Source organism: Oryctolagus cuniculus, chromosome 19 (genome assembly GCF_051225735.1).
Source record: "Oryctolagus cuniculus isolate XC-2025 breed Fujian yellow rabbit chromosome 19, ASM5122573v1, whole genome shotgun sequence".
Taxonomy (NCBI): Eukaryota; Metazoa; Chordata; class Mammalia; order Lagomorpha; family Leporidae; genus Oryctolagus; species Oryctolagus cuniculus.
The window spans coordinates 70648262-70661330 of record NC_142885.1 but is presented as its reverse complement, the minus strand read 5'-3'; the positions used below and the strand labels follow the sequence as shown (position 1 = coordinate 70661330).

Below are 13069 nucleotides of genomic sequence, written 5' to 3'. Positions count from 1 at the left end.
CTGGACACAGGTGCCCAGCACAGTGTGACTGTCCCCAGAGGCTTGGCCATGGCTACTAGGGCCTGGGTTTGGCTGCTGCTTCCCGCCAGCCCACCACGGCTGCCCGGCTGTCCCTCCTGGGCCTTCCTCCACACCAGTGCCGCCTGGCCAGCTGCCGAGCTGCACTGTGATGCATGTCCACACCCTGGCGTCAGGATACACGGCACGCAGAGCTCAGGACACCAGCGACGTGCAGTATTGCAAAATAAATTTATTTGAAGATAAACTGTCTTATAAAAGGTCAGAGGCAATTTGAGATCCCAGATTCAGCTTGTCTCATAAAAAGATTCAACTTCAAGTAGCACAATTTCATGTCTGGTTTTAATCCTGAACATTCCAGAATCACAGAACAGCCACCTGTTTGCACGACACACTCAACACCGGGCTCCAGCACCAGCGGATCCACAGCTTTGGCTTTGGGGGTTTCAGGCTGCAGCCCGATGCGGGGGAGCCTAGACGGGACTGCCGTGGCCTCGGCGGTGACCGGTACAGTCTGGGCCTCGGCCTCTCCCGCACGCCCAATCGCACGTGAATCCAAACCAAGCCGGCCTGGTACTGAGGTGGGTGGAGCCTCCGTGGGACCTGTGCTGATGGCAGAGCGGACCTGGCAATGCCCTGGCAGGGGGACGAGAGGCCTGCCGGCCAGCCTCTCCACGGCCTTGCCTGGCTGCCGGGAGGAAGGGAGGCCAACGGTGGGACAGCGCCTGCCCACGCTGGCGGGAGCTACGTGATGACCCTGGCGATGGCCTGCAGGGAGGGGAAGTCGTCGTCCCGGGCGGCGTGCAGCGCCTGGTGGCTGCTCACGTCGCCCTGCGCCAGCACCTGCTGGCAGGTGGGGCACACGCAGCAGTCCAGGCCCGCCTGCTGGGTGCTGGCCTGCCACGCGCTCTTCTTGTTCTTCTTGGACTTGGCGCCGGGAGGCCTCTCGCGGCTGCGGAAGTCTGCGTGCGCAGACAGCAGCTCCTGCTGCTTGGCCGTGTCCGGCAGCAGCACCAGCAGCTCATTGAAGATCTTCTGGAAGTTCTCCCCCAGCAGGTCCCGGCAGCTCTTGTAATACTGGGCTGCGGACACCATGCCCTGCCAGGGGGAGCCAGGCTGACTCAGGCCCAGGCCCGCCTCCCCTCTCCCCCCACAGCCGCCCCCCGCCCAGCCCCGCCTCACCTGTATGAACTACCTCTCCCCCAGCCACCCCCCTCACCTGTCTGAATCCCTGCTCCCCCAGCCTCCCCATGCTGTACCCACCTGTCTGAAGTCCCCTCCCCCAGCTGCCCCATGCCCACCTCTCCTGACTCCCCCTCCCCCAGCCACCCCACGCCCTGCCTCACCTGTCTGAAATCCCCCTCCCCCAGCTGCCTCACGCCCACCTCTCCTGGCTCCCCCTCCCCCAGCCTCCCCACGCCCTACCTCACCTGTCTGAAGTCCCCTCCCCCAGCTGCCCCACACCCCTCTCCTGACTCCCCTCCCCCAGCTGCCCCATGCCCACCTCTCCTGACCCCCCTCCCCCAGCCGCCCCACGCCCACCTCTCCTGACCCCCCTCCCCCAGCCGCCCCACGCCCCTCACCTGTCTGACTCCCCTCCCCCAGCTGCCCCACGCCCACCTCTCCTGACTCCCCCTCCCCTAGCCACCCCACGCCCACCTCTCCTGACCCCCCTCCCCCAGCCGCCCCACGCCCCTCACCTGTCTGACCCCCTCCCCCAGCCGCCCCACGCCCCTCACCTGTCTGAACTCCCCAGAGTGGTTCTTGAACTTGCTGAAGCGGGCCTCGTCACTCTGCAGGAAGTCCTTGATGGACTGGATGAGCTGCAGGTTCCTTTCTCGGAAGTTCTCGGGCACCAGGTAAGCCCGTGGTGTGGGTGTCAGCCTGGGTCTGGGGTCAGGAGGTGAGGAGGTGGACTTCAGCCTTTGGGGCTGCCCAAGGGAAGGGCACCCTTCTACTGGCCCCCAAGGCAGGAGACCGGGCAACCGCCCACTTACGCTTTCATGGTGGTGGCCGGGCCAGGGACGCAGGGTAGGTGGGGGCCGGGCAGGAGGCCGGAGAAGCCGGGTGGTGGTTTGCTGACGGGGGGCGCCAGGCCTGGGGGGGGCGGGGGCAGGGTGCTCTTTAGGAGCAGTGCGCTGTTGAAGCCTGCAGGAGCGAGAGACCCAACACGTTGCCCACGGGCCGGGCCCAGTGCAGGGCAAGCCTCGGCCCGCGCACTCGGGGGCCGTCTGCTCGGGAAGGTGCTAGCGTGTCGCTCTCACAGATAGCAGGTGACACAGAGCGGTTACGTGGTGGCCTTGGTGACTGACCCGGCTCAGGCCGCCCTGTCCACCCTTCGCCCAAGGCCAGCCCCTTTCCTGATACCCAAGACAAGGACGAGTGGGAGACGTGTACCTGGGGGAGGGGGTGTCCTGGAGGGGCAGGGGCCTCCGAGTGCCGGGAAGTCCTCCTGGGGCGTGGGGCAGGGGAGGGGTCCCAGGGGCCGTGGGAGCCCAGGGGGCTCCTTGGGGGTGCTCCGTGCCGGGGCCGGCCCCTCAGCGTGTCCGTTGACGACAGTCACCGGCCCTTCGGCTCCGCTGCCAGGGCCTTCCAGGGCCTGCTCGGCCGCAGGGGGCTCTGCACTGCCGTCGGGGGGCAGTGGTGGGGGCGAGGCGGCAGCGGGCTTCTCACAGCCCACTTTCTTCTTCTTGCCGAGCTTGGTGGCGGTGGGCCCCCGCAGGGCCGCGACAGGGACGGTGGCGGGCGTGCTCCGCAGCTCCTGGGCGGTGACGCCACCGCCCTCCTCCTCCTCCACGCACGGCGCGCCACCCCTTCGGCCGCCCCGGCTCCCCTTCCCAGCCTTCCTTGGGGGCTGGCTGCCCCCACCAGCAGCCTGCGCCCCCTTCTTGCCGCAGCTGCTGTTCCAGGCAGAGAGGAGGCTGGGGGGCGCGGCACTGGGCTTGGCCACCGAGGACACCAGGGCGGGGAAGTCCTCCTCCTGAAAGGCCTTCTTGCCCCTGGCGGGGGCCGGGTACGCCAGCGCCAGCCCCACCGAGCCCGACGCTGCCGCCCCGGAGCAGGCGCAAGAGCTGGAGGCACTCAGACTGGGGAAGTCTTCGTCCTTGAGCTTGGGCGTGGGTGGCGGGAGCGAGCTGAGTCCAGGGAGGGGAGAGCGGTCAGCAGCTCCCCAGGCCTGCCCAGGTGCCCCAGAGCCTCGCCCAGCCCCCCACCTACCTCGGCGGGGCGGCCCCTGGGGCTGGCCCTGCAGCTGGGAAGGCTTCTTGGCTGACGGCACCGTTGGCTGAGGCTTCCTTGGGGCCTGCAAGACAGGAGAGCGAGGGGCACCGGGCAGGCCCCTGGGAGAATCGATGGACGTAAGTGCCCGTCGCCCCGTGAGGCCCTCCGGTCGGTGTGGTCCCTGGAACCGGGCAGAGCCGCAGGCAGAGCGGCTGGCTCACCTGGGCCTTCCCCCTGAGGCCGGGGCAGGCGGCGGGCGCCGCGGGGCTCCTCCTGGCCCCGAGCAGCCGCCTCCTCCTTCTTGGCCCTGCCGCCTTCCTCCCGGTCCTCGCTCCTGCGGTGCTCCTCCTGCTGCTGCACAGCCACCGAGGCCCGGAGGGCGGCCGCGACTTCCCGGTCCTCTTCCTCCCTGGACAGGAAATCCGGCCTCAGGCGGGGCCAGGGCCTGGGGCCAGTCCTGTGTGTGCCTGCCCGCTGGTGCCCTGGCACCGCGATCCCCAGTAGCTCGGCCCCCCTCACCCACCCAACCCCTAGTCAGGCGGACACAAGCAGGAAGAGGAAGACCTGCTCCCCGGGGAGCCTGCTCAGCACCCGAAGCTCTGGCCAGCGCCTCAGCCCTGTGCCTAGTCCCGACTCCACCTTGGGGGAGGAGCTAGGAGAAGTCAGAGGCACGCACATCCTCCCACCTCTTGTACCTCCAGCTTCCTCGGCGGCTCTGCTGGGCTCCGCGCCCACCGGCCCGGCCTGCTCGGCCCTGGCGGTTGTACCTGTCCACCTCCTCGTAGTCCTCGCCACTGACGACCCCTGTGGCCAGCACACAGCCTGTCACTGCCCTGCACCTGGGGAGGGCAGTGGGCCTCGCCCACATGACCTGCGACCCAAGTCCCAGAGCAGCACGGTGGGAGAGGAAGGGCGACCCACTGTCCCGACTCAGGCCGCGGCCTGATGCCAGACGCCACCGCAGCAAGCAACGCCAGGCCGGCGCTGGTCCCACGGCCGACGGGCGGGGCTCAGGTACCTCCTGCGGCCCCGCGAAGCCGTGGGGACTGGGACCTGGCTCTGGGGCATCCAGAACAGGGACCCTGCGGGCCCGTGCCCCGGGCGCCCAGCTCACCGTCGCTGCGGCGGGCGTGCCGCGGCGCATAGCTGAACTGCAGGTCGATCTGGCGGTTCTGGCGGGCCTCGGCGCGGCTGCGGCTGTGGCAGGCCGTCCTGTGTGCCTTGAGGTCGATCTCGGTGCGGAAGGCGTGGGTGAACTGCTCCGCGCTGCAGCGGCCCTCCTCGCACAGGAAGTGCTGCTCCCGGAAGTGCTCCCGCAGATACGCGTAGTCGCTGCGGGACAGACGTGCGGTGCACGGACGCCATCAGTGTCCCCCCCCGCCTACAGTAGTCCCCTGTCAGCGTCCCCCCACCTGTGGTAGTCCTGCCCCATCAGTGTCCCCCCCACCTGTAGTAGTCCTGCCCCATCAGTGTCCCCCCACCTGTAGTAGTCCCCTGTCAGCGTCCCCCCCACCTGTAGTAGTCCTGCCCCATAGTGTCCCCCCACCTGTAGTAGTCCCGCCCTGTGGTGTCCCCCACCTGCAGTAGTCCTGCCCCGTCAGTGTCCCCCACCTGTAGTAGTCCTGCCCCATCAGTGTCCCCCCACCTGTAGTAGTCCTGCGCCCCCTGGCGTCCCCCACCTGTAGTAGTCCCACCCCTGGCGTCCCCCACCTGTAGTAGTCCCACCCCTGGCGTCCCCCACCTGTAGTAGTCCCGCCCTGTGGTGTCCCCCACCTGCAGTAGTCCTGCCCCGTCAGTGTCCCCCACCTGTAGTAGTCCCACCCCTGGCGTCCCCCACCTGCAGTAGTCCCGCCCCTGGCGTCCCCCCCCCCGCCCACCTGTAGTAGTCCTGCGCTCCGTCGGCGTCGCAGAAGTGGCAGAAGTAGTGGTCACGGCGCAGGTGCTTGAGCAGCTCGTCGTTGTCCAGGTAGCGCTCGTCACAGAACTTGCAGAGCGGGTGCCCGCGGTGGGACGTGTCGTCGGGGTCCCCCTGCATGCGGTGCCGGGCCAGGTCCTTGCGCGAGTACCACTTGCGCTCGTACGTGAAGATCTGCAGGACAAGGAGCAGGTCCTGATGGCTGTGGCGCCAGCTGTGCTGTGGAGGAACCATGGAGCCCACACGGCCACCGGGGGCCCAACCCGAGCTACCCCGGGCCACCCCCCCAACCCATGGGGTCCCTGGTGGGCCGCTCCCCCACAACCCGGGGTCCTGGTGGGCCGGGCCACCCCGCTCCCCCACATCCCGGGCCCTCCCCGCTCCCCCCCACATCCCGGGGTCCCTGGGTGGCCGGGTCTCCCCACTCCCCCACATCCCAGGTCCCTAGGGGGCCCTCCCCGCTCCCCCACATCCCGGGGTCCCTCCCCGCTCCCCCCACATCCCGGGGTCCCTCCCCGCTCCCCCCACATCCCGGGGCCCTGGTGGGCCAGGCCACCCCGCTCCCCACATCCCGGGGTCCGGGGGGCCCTCCCCGCTCCCCCACATCCCAGGTCCCGGGGGGCCAGGCCACCCCGCTCCCCACATCCCGGGGCCCTCCCCACTCCCCCACATCCCGGGGTCCCGGGGGGCCGGGTCTCCCCACTCCCCCACATCCTGGGGGGCCCTCCCCACTCCCCACATCCCGGGGGGCTGGGTCTCCCCACTCCCCCCCCCACGGGGTCCCGGGGGGGGCGGGTGCACCTTGAGGTGCTGCAGGCACAGCTTGCAGCAGAAGAGCTCGTGCTGTCGCCGCATGTGCTGCTCCAGGTCCCCGAAGAGGCCGAAGGGCGGCCGCTCAGGGCACCGCGGGCACTCGTGCTGCAGCAGCTGCCTGGGGAGACACCGAGAGCCGCCTGCTGTGCCAGACATCGGCGCCGCTGCCCGCGGCCCGAGCCAGAGGCCAGCAAGGCTGAGAGGCGGGGTCTGACCTGCTGGCCCAGCCCGGAGCCAGCGAGCTCCCGCCCCACAATGCACCTGCCACCTCACTGCCACCCCAGGAGGGTGCCGCAGCGCCCCCGGGAAGGAGGCAGCCCTCGGGCACCCACGGTTGGTCTCTGGAGCCCCGAGAATGGATCCCCGGCACCCGCCCTGCCATCATTTCCCTCGGGGCCATGGGAGTGCAGGAGGTGAGGAAGGGAGGAGGGGTGTGCCCGGCAGAGGTGGGGGAGGAGAGGAGGGGTGTGTCCCAGCAGAGGTGCGGGAGGAGAGGAAGGGTGTGCCCCAGCAGAGGTGGGGGAGGAGAGGAGGGGTGTGCCCCAGCAGAGGTGGGGGAGGAGAGGAGGGGTGTGCCCCAGCAGAGGTGGGGGAGGAGAGGAGGGGTGTGCCCCAGCAGAGGTGGGGGAGGAGAGGAGGGGTGTGCCCCGGCAGAGGTGGGGGAGGAGAGGAGGGGTGTGCCCCGGCAGAGGTGGGGGAGGGGAGGAGGGGTGTGCCCTGGCAGAGGTGGGGGAGGGGAGGAGGGGTGTGCCCCGGCAGAGGTGGGGGAGGGGAGGAGGGGTGTGCCCCGGCAGAGGTGCGGGGGGGGGGAGGAGGGGTGTGCCCCAGCAGAGGTGGGGGAGGAGAGGAGGGGTGTGCCCCGGCAGAGGTGTGGGAGGAGAGGAGGGGTGTGCCCCGGCAGAGGTGCGGGAGGGGAGGAGAGGTGTGCCCGGCAGAGGTGCGGCAGGGGAGGAGGGGTGTGCCCCGGCAGAGGTGGGGGAGGGGAGGAGGGGTGTGCCCCGGCAGAGGTGCGGCAGGGGAGGAGGGGTGTATCCCGGCAGAGGTGCGGGAGGAGAGGAGGGTGTGTCCCGGCAGAGGTGCGGCAGGGGAGGAGGGGTGCCCGGCAGCGGCGGGCAGGGGAGGAGGGGTGCCCGGCAGCGGCGGGGAGGGGAGGGGTGTGCCCGGCAGCGGCGGGCAGGGGAGGAGGGGTGTATCCCGGCAGAGGTGGGGGAGGGGAGGGGTGTGCCCGGCAGCGGCGGGGAGGGAGAGGCCCTCACCTGTACAAGGCAAACACCTTCCCATCCGCAAAGTAGATGTCGTACTTCTTCTCGTGCTGCAGCTGCTGCAGGGGGATGGTGGCGAAGGCCGGAAGCTTCCTCCCAAAGACCACCTGGAGGGAGGCACGCGGGCAGTGAGCAGGCGGCCGCAGCGGCACGCTGAGAGGCGGCACGTGGGGCAGGGGCCTGGCACCGGCTCCCCGAGCAGGTGTGGGCAGGGGTCTGGCGCCAGGCTCCCCCGGGAGTCCTCACCCAGGACACCTCCGCACGGGCTGCTGGACGGAGCCGCAATGCCCCGCCTCTCCACCAGGGGGCAGCAGGCCACATGGCACAGTGGCCGCAGTGCCTGGCCTCAGCCACACCCTGGAAGCAGGCGGGGCCGATCGGCGGGCGGGGCTCCGACCACTTTCCTGAGGGGCAGCAGGACGCGTTCCAGGACACACGAGGGGTCTCCGGTCAGCCCCTCCCCGTGCCTCCGCGAGGTCACAGGCCCGGCATCTGCGCTCAGCAGGCCCCTCAGGGGTGTCCAGCACCTGCTAGAGCCTGGCTCTCACACAGCCCTCCCTGCAGGCCCTGAGCGTGCGTGACAGCCAGGTGGCCAGACCCCTGTCCCGGCGCCCGGCAGGCCCTCGGGCACGCCCCCCAGGTCAGGCCCCCCAGGGCTGCCTCCCCTCCCCACCTCCCTGAACCCTGCAGCCTGTCACAGGCTTGCTCAGCCTGCTCGGTGCTCCCAGGTCTCACCAGCACGCCCGGGGGCGTCCTTGCTTGGAAAGGTCGCATCGACGTGCCCCCGGGACCGTGGGCTTCGCTGAGGAGGCTGTGTGGAGCCAGCACGACCAAGGACTTGGGCCAGCAAAGGCCTGGCCCACCCATACTCCCGGTCCCTGGTGGGCACGCTGTTCCCACGCCTGGGGCCAGGACGGGTGGCAGGCTGGAGGCCGGCCCCGCCACACCCATCCTGAGCCCAGGCTGGAAGAGCGTGGCCCAGGGGTCTCCCGGCCCCTCCCTCCGTACCCCATCACACAGCGAGCGCTGGGGCCGTGCTCCCGGGAGGGTCTCAAGTGGGGGTCTTGGCTCCCCCCAAAGGTGCAGTGACAGAGGGCATTGTTCCTGTGGACGCCTCGCAGCCCCCACAGGCCCCGGCTGCTCCCCGGCTGGGACCTCCGTCCCAGGCCCCAGACTGGGCTGGTCTCTGCACGGTCTCTCAGGCGGCTGCCGGACAGAGCCCCCTCCCTGCTGGAAGGCCAGGGCCACGCCCCGCCGCAGCTGCCAGGCAGCCGGGGAGCAGCCGCGGGAACCCCCCACAGCCGCCAGCCAGGAGGAGCAGCTTCCTTCCCCGGAGGGAGCCCTGGCCAGGGACGCCCCCGTCCCTTCCGCCGTGGCTGCCCTGGAGACTGGCGGGCTGCAGGGAGGAGCCCCAGCTTCTCCCCCACACAGTGTGGCCAGCCTCCACTCAGGCCGGCCAAGGGACCAGAGGCCTGGGACAAGGCAGGGGCAGGAGGGCTGACAGCACCCACGTGGAGGGGGCGGGACCAGGGCACGGAGGCCCCGGGGGCAGCATGGGAGGAGGGAGAAGCCAGCAGCACGTGCTGGCACAGGCCAGGAGGGGTGGCCCCACCAGGCACCTCTGAACCAGGCTGGGAACGGGGGAGGGCGGACACTGGGTCCGCTCGTGAAGGGACAGGAAAGTGGCCGCGGGCACCACAGTCCCTAGGCCCAGCATGCTGGGACGGCTACACAGGCCAGGGCAGGAACTGCTAACTGTGGTGGGTGGAGGCCGTGGGAGACAGGAAGCCCCACCCCTCCCCAAACAGGTAGACCCCGGGAGCCGATGACCGGGCAGCAGTACAGCTGGTGTGGCCAGTGTCCCTGTCCCTAGCGGAGGGGAGGCCAGCGGGTAGATAAGGGCAAGCAGCAGGCCGTGGCGGCCCCTCCCCCCCTCCTTAGGGAGGCTGGGCTGAGGACAGGCACTGGGGGGGTGGGCGACAGCTCCAGGCCACCCCAGCCAGAGGGCCATGGCCCATGGACAGGCACACAGGCCCAGGGCAGGTGAGTCAGCAGGTGACTGAAGGGGAGGGACACCCCTGGGGTCCCCAGGAGCAGGAGTGTGGGGGTGGCCTGGGGCCTTGTGTCCCCACACACTGGGAGTACTCAACAGAGCTGGTCCCAGCTCCCAGGGAGCTCAGAGAGGGGCAGGGCAGGGCTGACCCCAGCCAGGGCCGACCCCAGCACGGGCCACAGCCGTGGGTCAGAGGGAGGGAGACCTGACTGGGCCAGCCCTCGCCTCTGGACCTGGACCTGGGGCAGCCAGGCCCCCTGATGCTTTCCCTGCACTTCCTGCATGGGCGGCCTGCAGCCCAACAGGCCAGGACCAGGTGGGCAGTGAGACTCCAGTGGCACAAAGGCCTAGAACAGAGAGTGAGGGGCTCCACCGGCCGTGCCCCCAAGCCCAGGGTCGCCACTGTCCCCATCGGCTGTGCCCACTTGGCTCCACCCCCAGCACTGGCGGGGGCCTGGCTCTGCACCTGACCGGCAGCTGCAGCCACTCCCAGTCCCGGCCTGCAGCCTGGAGGGAAGGGCCAGGGGCACAGACCAGGCCAACAGAGCCCACCTGCTGCTCCCAATGCGCGCAACTGCGTCCCACGAGGGAGGACACGGATGGGACAGGTTTGGGGCCGAAGGTCACTGTGGGACTTTCGGAGCAGGTATGTGACCCAAGGATTCAGCAGGGACAGGAAGGGCCAGGGTGGAGCTTCAAGTTCAGGAGTGGGAGGCAAACAGGATGGATGGAGAGGGACGGAGAGCACCCAGCACAGTGGGCAGCAGCATCTCACCAAGCAGCAGGCCCTAGGATCCACCCCCTGCTGCCCAGAACCACCCTGGCCAGCACCAAACCACACCCGAGCCACAGCCTGCTGACGGCTCACGCCCACAGCCTCTCCACAGGGCCCTCCGAGGCCGTGCGGTCCAGCAAGAACAGACTACACAGCCACACACTGGTGGACGCCCGGCAGGCAGGGCCCCGTCTGTAAGGACCTCCACGGCACCGCCCGCCAGGGCCCCATCTCTAAGGATCTGCACCGCGCCGTCCACATGGGTGGACGCCCGGCAGGCCTGAGCCCCGTCTGTAAGGACGTCCACGGCACCATCCCACTAGGGCCCCATCTCTGAGGACCTGCACTGCACTGTCTACGTGGGTAGATGCCCGGCAGGCCCGGGCCCCATCTGTAAGGACGTCCACGGCACCGTCCCGCCAGGGCCCCGTCTGTAAGGACATCCACGGCACCATCCACGTGGGTGGACGCCCGGCAGGCCCGGGCCCCGTCTGTAAGGACGTCCACGGCACCGTCCTGCCCGGGCCCCATCTGTAAGGACGTCCACGGCACCGGCCTGCCCGGGCCCCGTCTGTAAGGACGTCCACGGCACCGGCCTGCCCGGGCCCTGTCTGTACGGACGTCCATGGCACTGTCCTGCCCGGGCCCTGTCTGTACGGACGTCCACGGCACTGTCCTGCCCGGGCCCTGTCTGTAAGGACGTCCATGGCACCGGCCTGCCCGGGCCCTGTCTGTAAGGACGTCCACGGCACCGTCCTGCCCGGGCCCCGTCTGTAAGGACGTCCACGGCACTGTCCTGCCCGGGCCCTGTCTGTAAGGATGTCCACAGCACCATCCATGTGGTGGACGCCCAGCAGGCCTGGGCCCCGTCTGTAAGGACGTCCACGGCACCGGCCTGCCCGGGCCCCGTCTGTAAGGACGTCCACGGCACCGGCCTGCCCGGGCCCTGTCTGTAAGGACGTCCACAGCACCATCCATGTGGGTGGATGCCCAGCAGGCCTGGGCCCCATCTGTAAGGACGTCCACGGCACCGGCCTGCCCGGGCCCCGTCTGTAAGGACGTCCACGGCACTGTCCTGCCCGGGCCCCGTCTGTAAGGACGTCCACGGCACTGTCCTGCCCGGGCCCTGTCTGTACGGACGTCCACGGCACTGTCCTGCCCGGGCCCTGTCTGTACGGACGTCCACGGCACTGTCCTGCCCGGGCCCCGTCTGTAAGGACGTCCACGGCACCGGCCTGCCGGAAGGAAGCTACAGGTGCACCGAGACAGCCGGCCGCTGGAGTTCCAGCGTGCAGCTTGCGAGGCTGGCCAGCAGGGCAGGCTCCGGCAAGCACAGCACGGCGTCCCCGGCCACTCCTGCGCCCCAGCCTCCCCAGGCCCGAGTCCCGTCCCACTGCGTTGCCGACTGACCGCACAGACAAAGGCTTTTTCCCTGGAGGGCCCAGAGCGAGTGGCCACGAAATGACCCTGAAATCGCAGCCTCCCTGCGGCTCCCCGGACGTGAAGAACGTGTTCGCCAGCCACGCCGGTCCTGGCAGATGTCACCGGCCAAAGCCTTCCCCGAGCACACCAGGGGCATTTCACAACTGTGGACGCAAACACCTCCAAGGGCAGCAGCCGGGGCGGCCCAGCTCGAAGAGTCGCAACCGGCCCTCCACGCTGGCGGGGAGGAGGGGCGCCTGCGACACCCCCACAGCGGGAGCGCCAGCCGGACCTCCGCCCCGCGGGCAGGTCCGAGCGCGAGTATGCGCAGGGTCACCCCCGGGGCCCGGGTGCAAATGCCCAGGGCGTAACCGTCGGCGTCCATCAGACTGCCCCGCCGCGGACGGGCGGGTCACGGCGTCCTCGAGCCCCCCGTGCCCCTGCCCCCGGCTCGGCAGGCACTCCCGGGCCCCCCAGGCTCCGGCCCCGCCGGGGCGGCCCCTCTCCCTCGGCTCGGCCACCTCCCAGCTGCCCCGCGGGCGGCCCCACCAGGCCTCCCTGAGAAGCCGGCGCCGCCAGGCCAGCGAGCGGACAGCAGACAGGCAAAGTCCCCTTCCGGCCGTCGGCGAGCGGCCGCGCCCCTGCGCCCGCCCGGCCCCCGACGCGCGGCGCGCCGCACCTGGCGCAGCTCCTCGCGGCACACGGCGCAGTAGCGCTGCTCACACAGCACCCGCATCTTGGTGGAGCAGCGGTAGCACACCGGGTGGTCGCAGCGGCCCAGCGCCGTGGCCTCCAGGTCCCCGCAGCACAGCACGCAGCTCCCGCCGCCCCGCTCGGGCGCCGCCGCCGCCGCCGCCGCCTCCACGGCCGCACGCCGCCCCTCGGCGCCCGCCGCCGCCGCCGCCGCCATGGTCCGGGCTCCGGCCCCCTCCGGCCGGCGCGGCACGGCCTGGCCTCCCGGCGGGCCCGCCCCTTCCGGACGACGTCACCGGCCCGCCCGGCAACGGCCCCGCCCGGCGGAAGTGGGCGCCGCGGCTTCCGCCCCGGCCGGGCGCTGGCCGGAGGGGGCCGGGCGCCGGCGCGCCAGACCGAGCCTGAGGTTCCGAGGCCCGGGCCGGCGCGAGCTGCAGAGGCGCAGCGGGCAGTGCTGGTGTTGTGGTCGTGGTCCGGGGGTCGCCCGTTGCCCCTCCGAGGTTTGGCCGGACGTCCTGTCGGAGAGGACCCCACGAGGCGCCAGGGGCCCGGGAGGCCGGGCGCGCCCGGGGACCCCTGGGCCTGCCCCGCGGGGACCTGCCGCAGGTCTGAGTCCTCCCAGACAAGGGGCAGCATCGGAGCGGGAACGAGCCCCGGCAGCGCGGGGCCCCCAGTCCCGCCGTCCCTGCCCAGGTCCTCGGTGCAGAGCAGGGCCACGCCGGAGGGCCGTGGAGGAACGCGCAAAGCTGCCCCTGTGCCCGCAGAGCGCAGGCCACTGGGGGAAGAGAGACTTCGCAGTGAGGGAAGAAGGCAGGGGAGGGGACTCCTTTCACGGAGGATCCTAGGGCCCCCCAGGTGGGCTGCAGCCGGCGAGGGCGCGGCAGTGGAGTCCCCGCGCC

At 71.0% G+C, this 13069-nt stretch overlaps 1 protein-coding gene across 3 annotated transcripts; it reads right to left on the bottom strand.

Moving 5' to 3' along the window:
- Positions 1–230: 230 nt before the first annotated feature.
- ZNF598 (zinc finger protein 598, E3 ubiquitin ligase) lies at positions 231–12454 on the bottom strand. Of its 3 annotated transcripts, none has more exons than XM_070064127.2 (12): positions 12157–12454; positions 7222–7334; positions 5954–6083; positions 5115–5326; positions 4352–4569; positions 3924–4041; positions 3459–3646; positions 3235–3319; positions 2416–3152; positions 2016–2166; positions 1758–1908; positions 231–1116 (listed from the first exon to the last, which is right to left on the bottom strand). In XM_070064127.2, the coding sequence occupies exons 1-12, from the start codon at positions 12385–12387 to the stop codon at positions 763–765; spliced, it is 2688 nt and encodes an 895-aa protein (XP_069920228.2). In that variant the 5' UTR covers positions 12388–12454; the 3' UTR covers positions 231–762. The 3 variants fall into 3 exon arrangements, with proteins under 3 accessions (XP_069920228.2, XP_089177982.1, XP_069920229.2); XM_089321856.1 differs by having other exon boundaries at positions 2016–2115; XM_070064128.2 differs by having other exon boundaries at positions 3933–4041.
- Between the last annotated feature and the right edge of the window lie 615 nt (positions 12455–13069).

Excerpts from the sequence above, each read along its gene's own strand:
- ZNF598 (XM_070064127.2), bottom strand. The coding sequence starts at position 12,387 with ATGGCGGCGGCGGCGGCGGCGGGCGCCGAGGGGCGGCGTGCGGCCGTG. Across the intron at positions 3,647-3,923 it reads GGAAGCTGGAGGTACAAGAG|GGAGGAAGAGGACCGGGAAG; the intron begins GTGGGAGGATGT and ends TTTCCTGTCCAG. Across the intron at positions 2,167-2,415 it reads CAGGACACCCCCTCCCCCAG|GCTTCAACAGCGCACTGCTC; the intron begins GTACACGTCTCC and ends TCGCTCCTGCAG.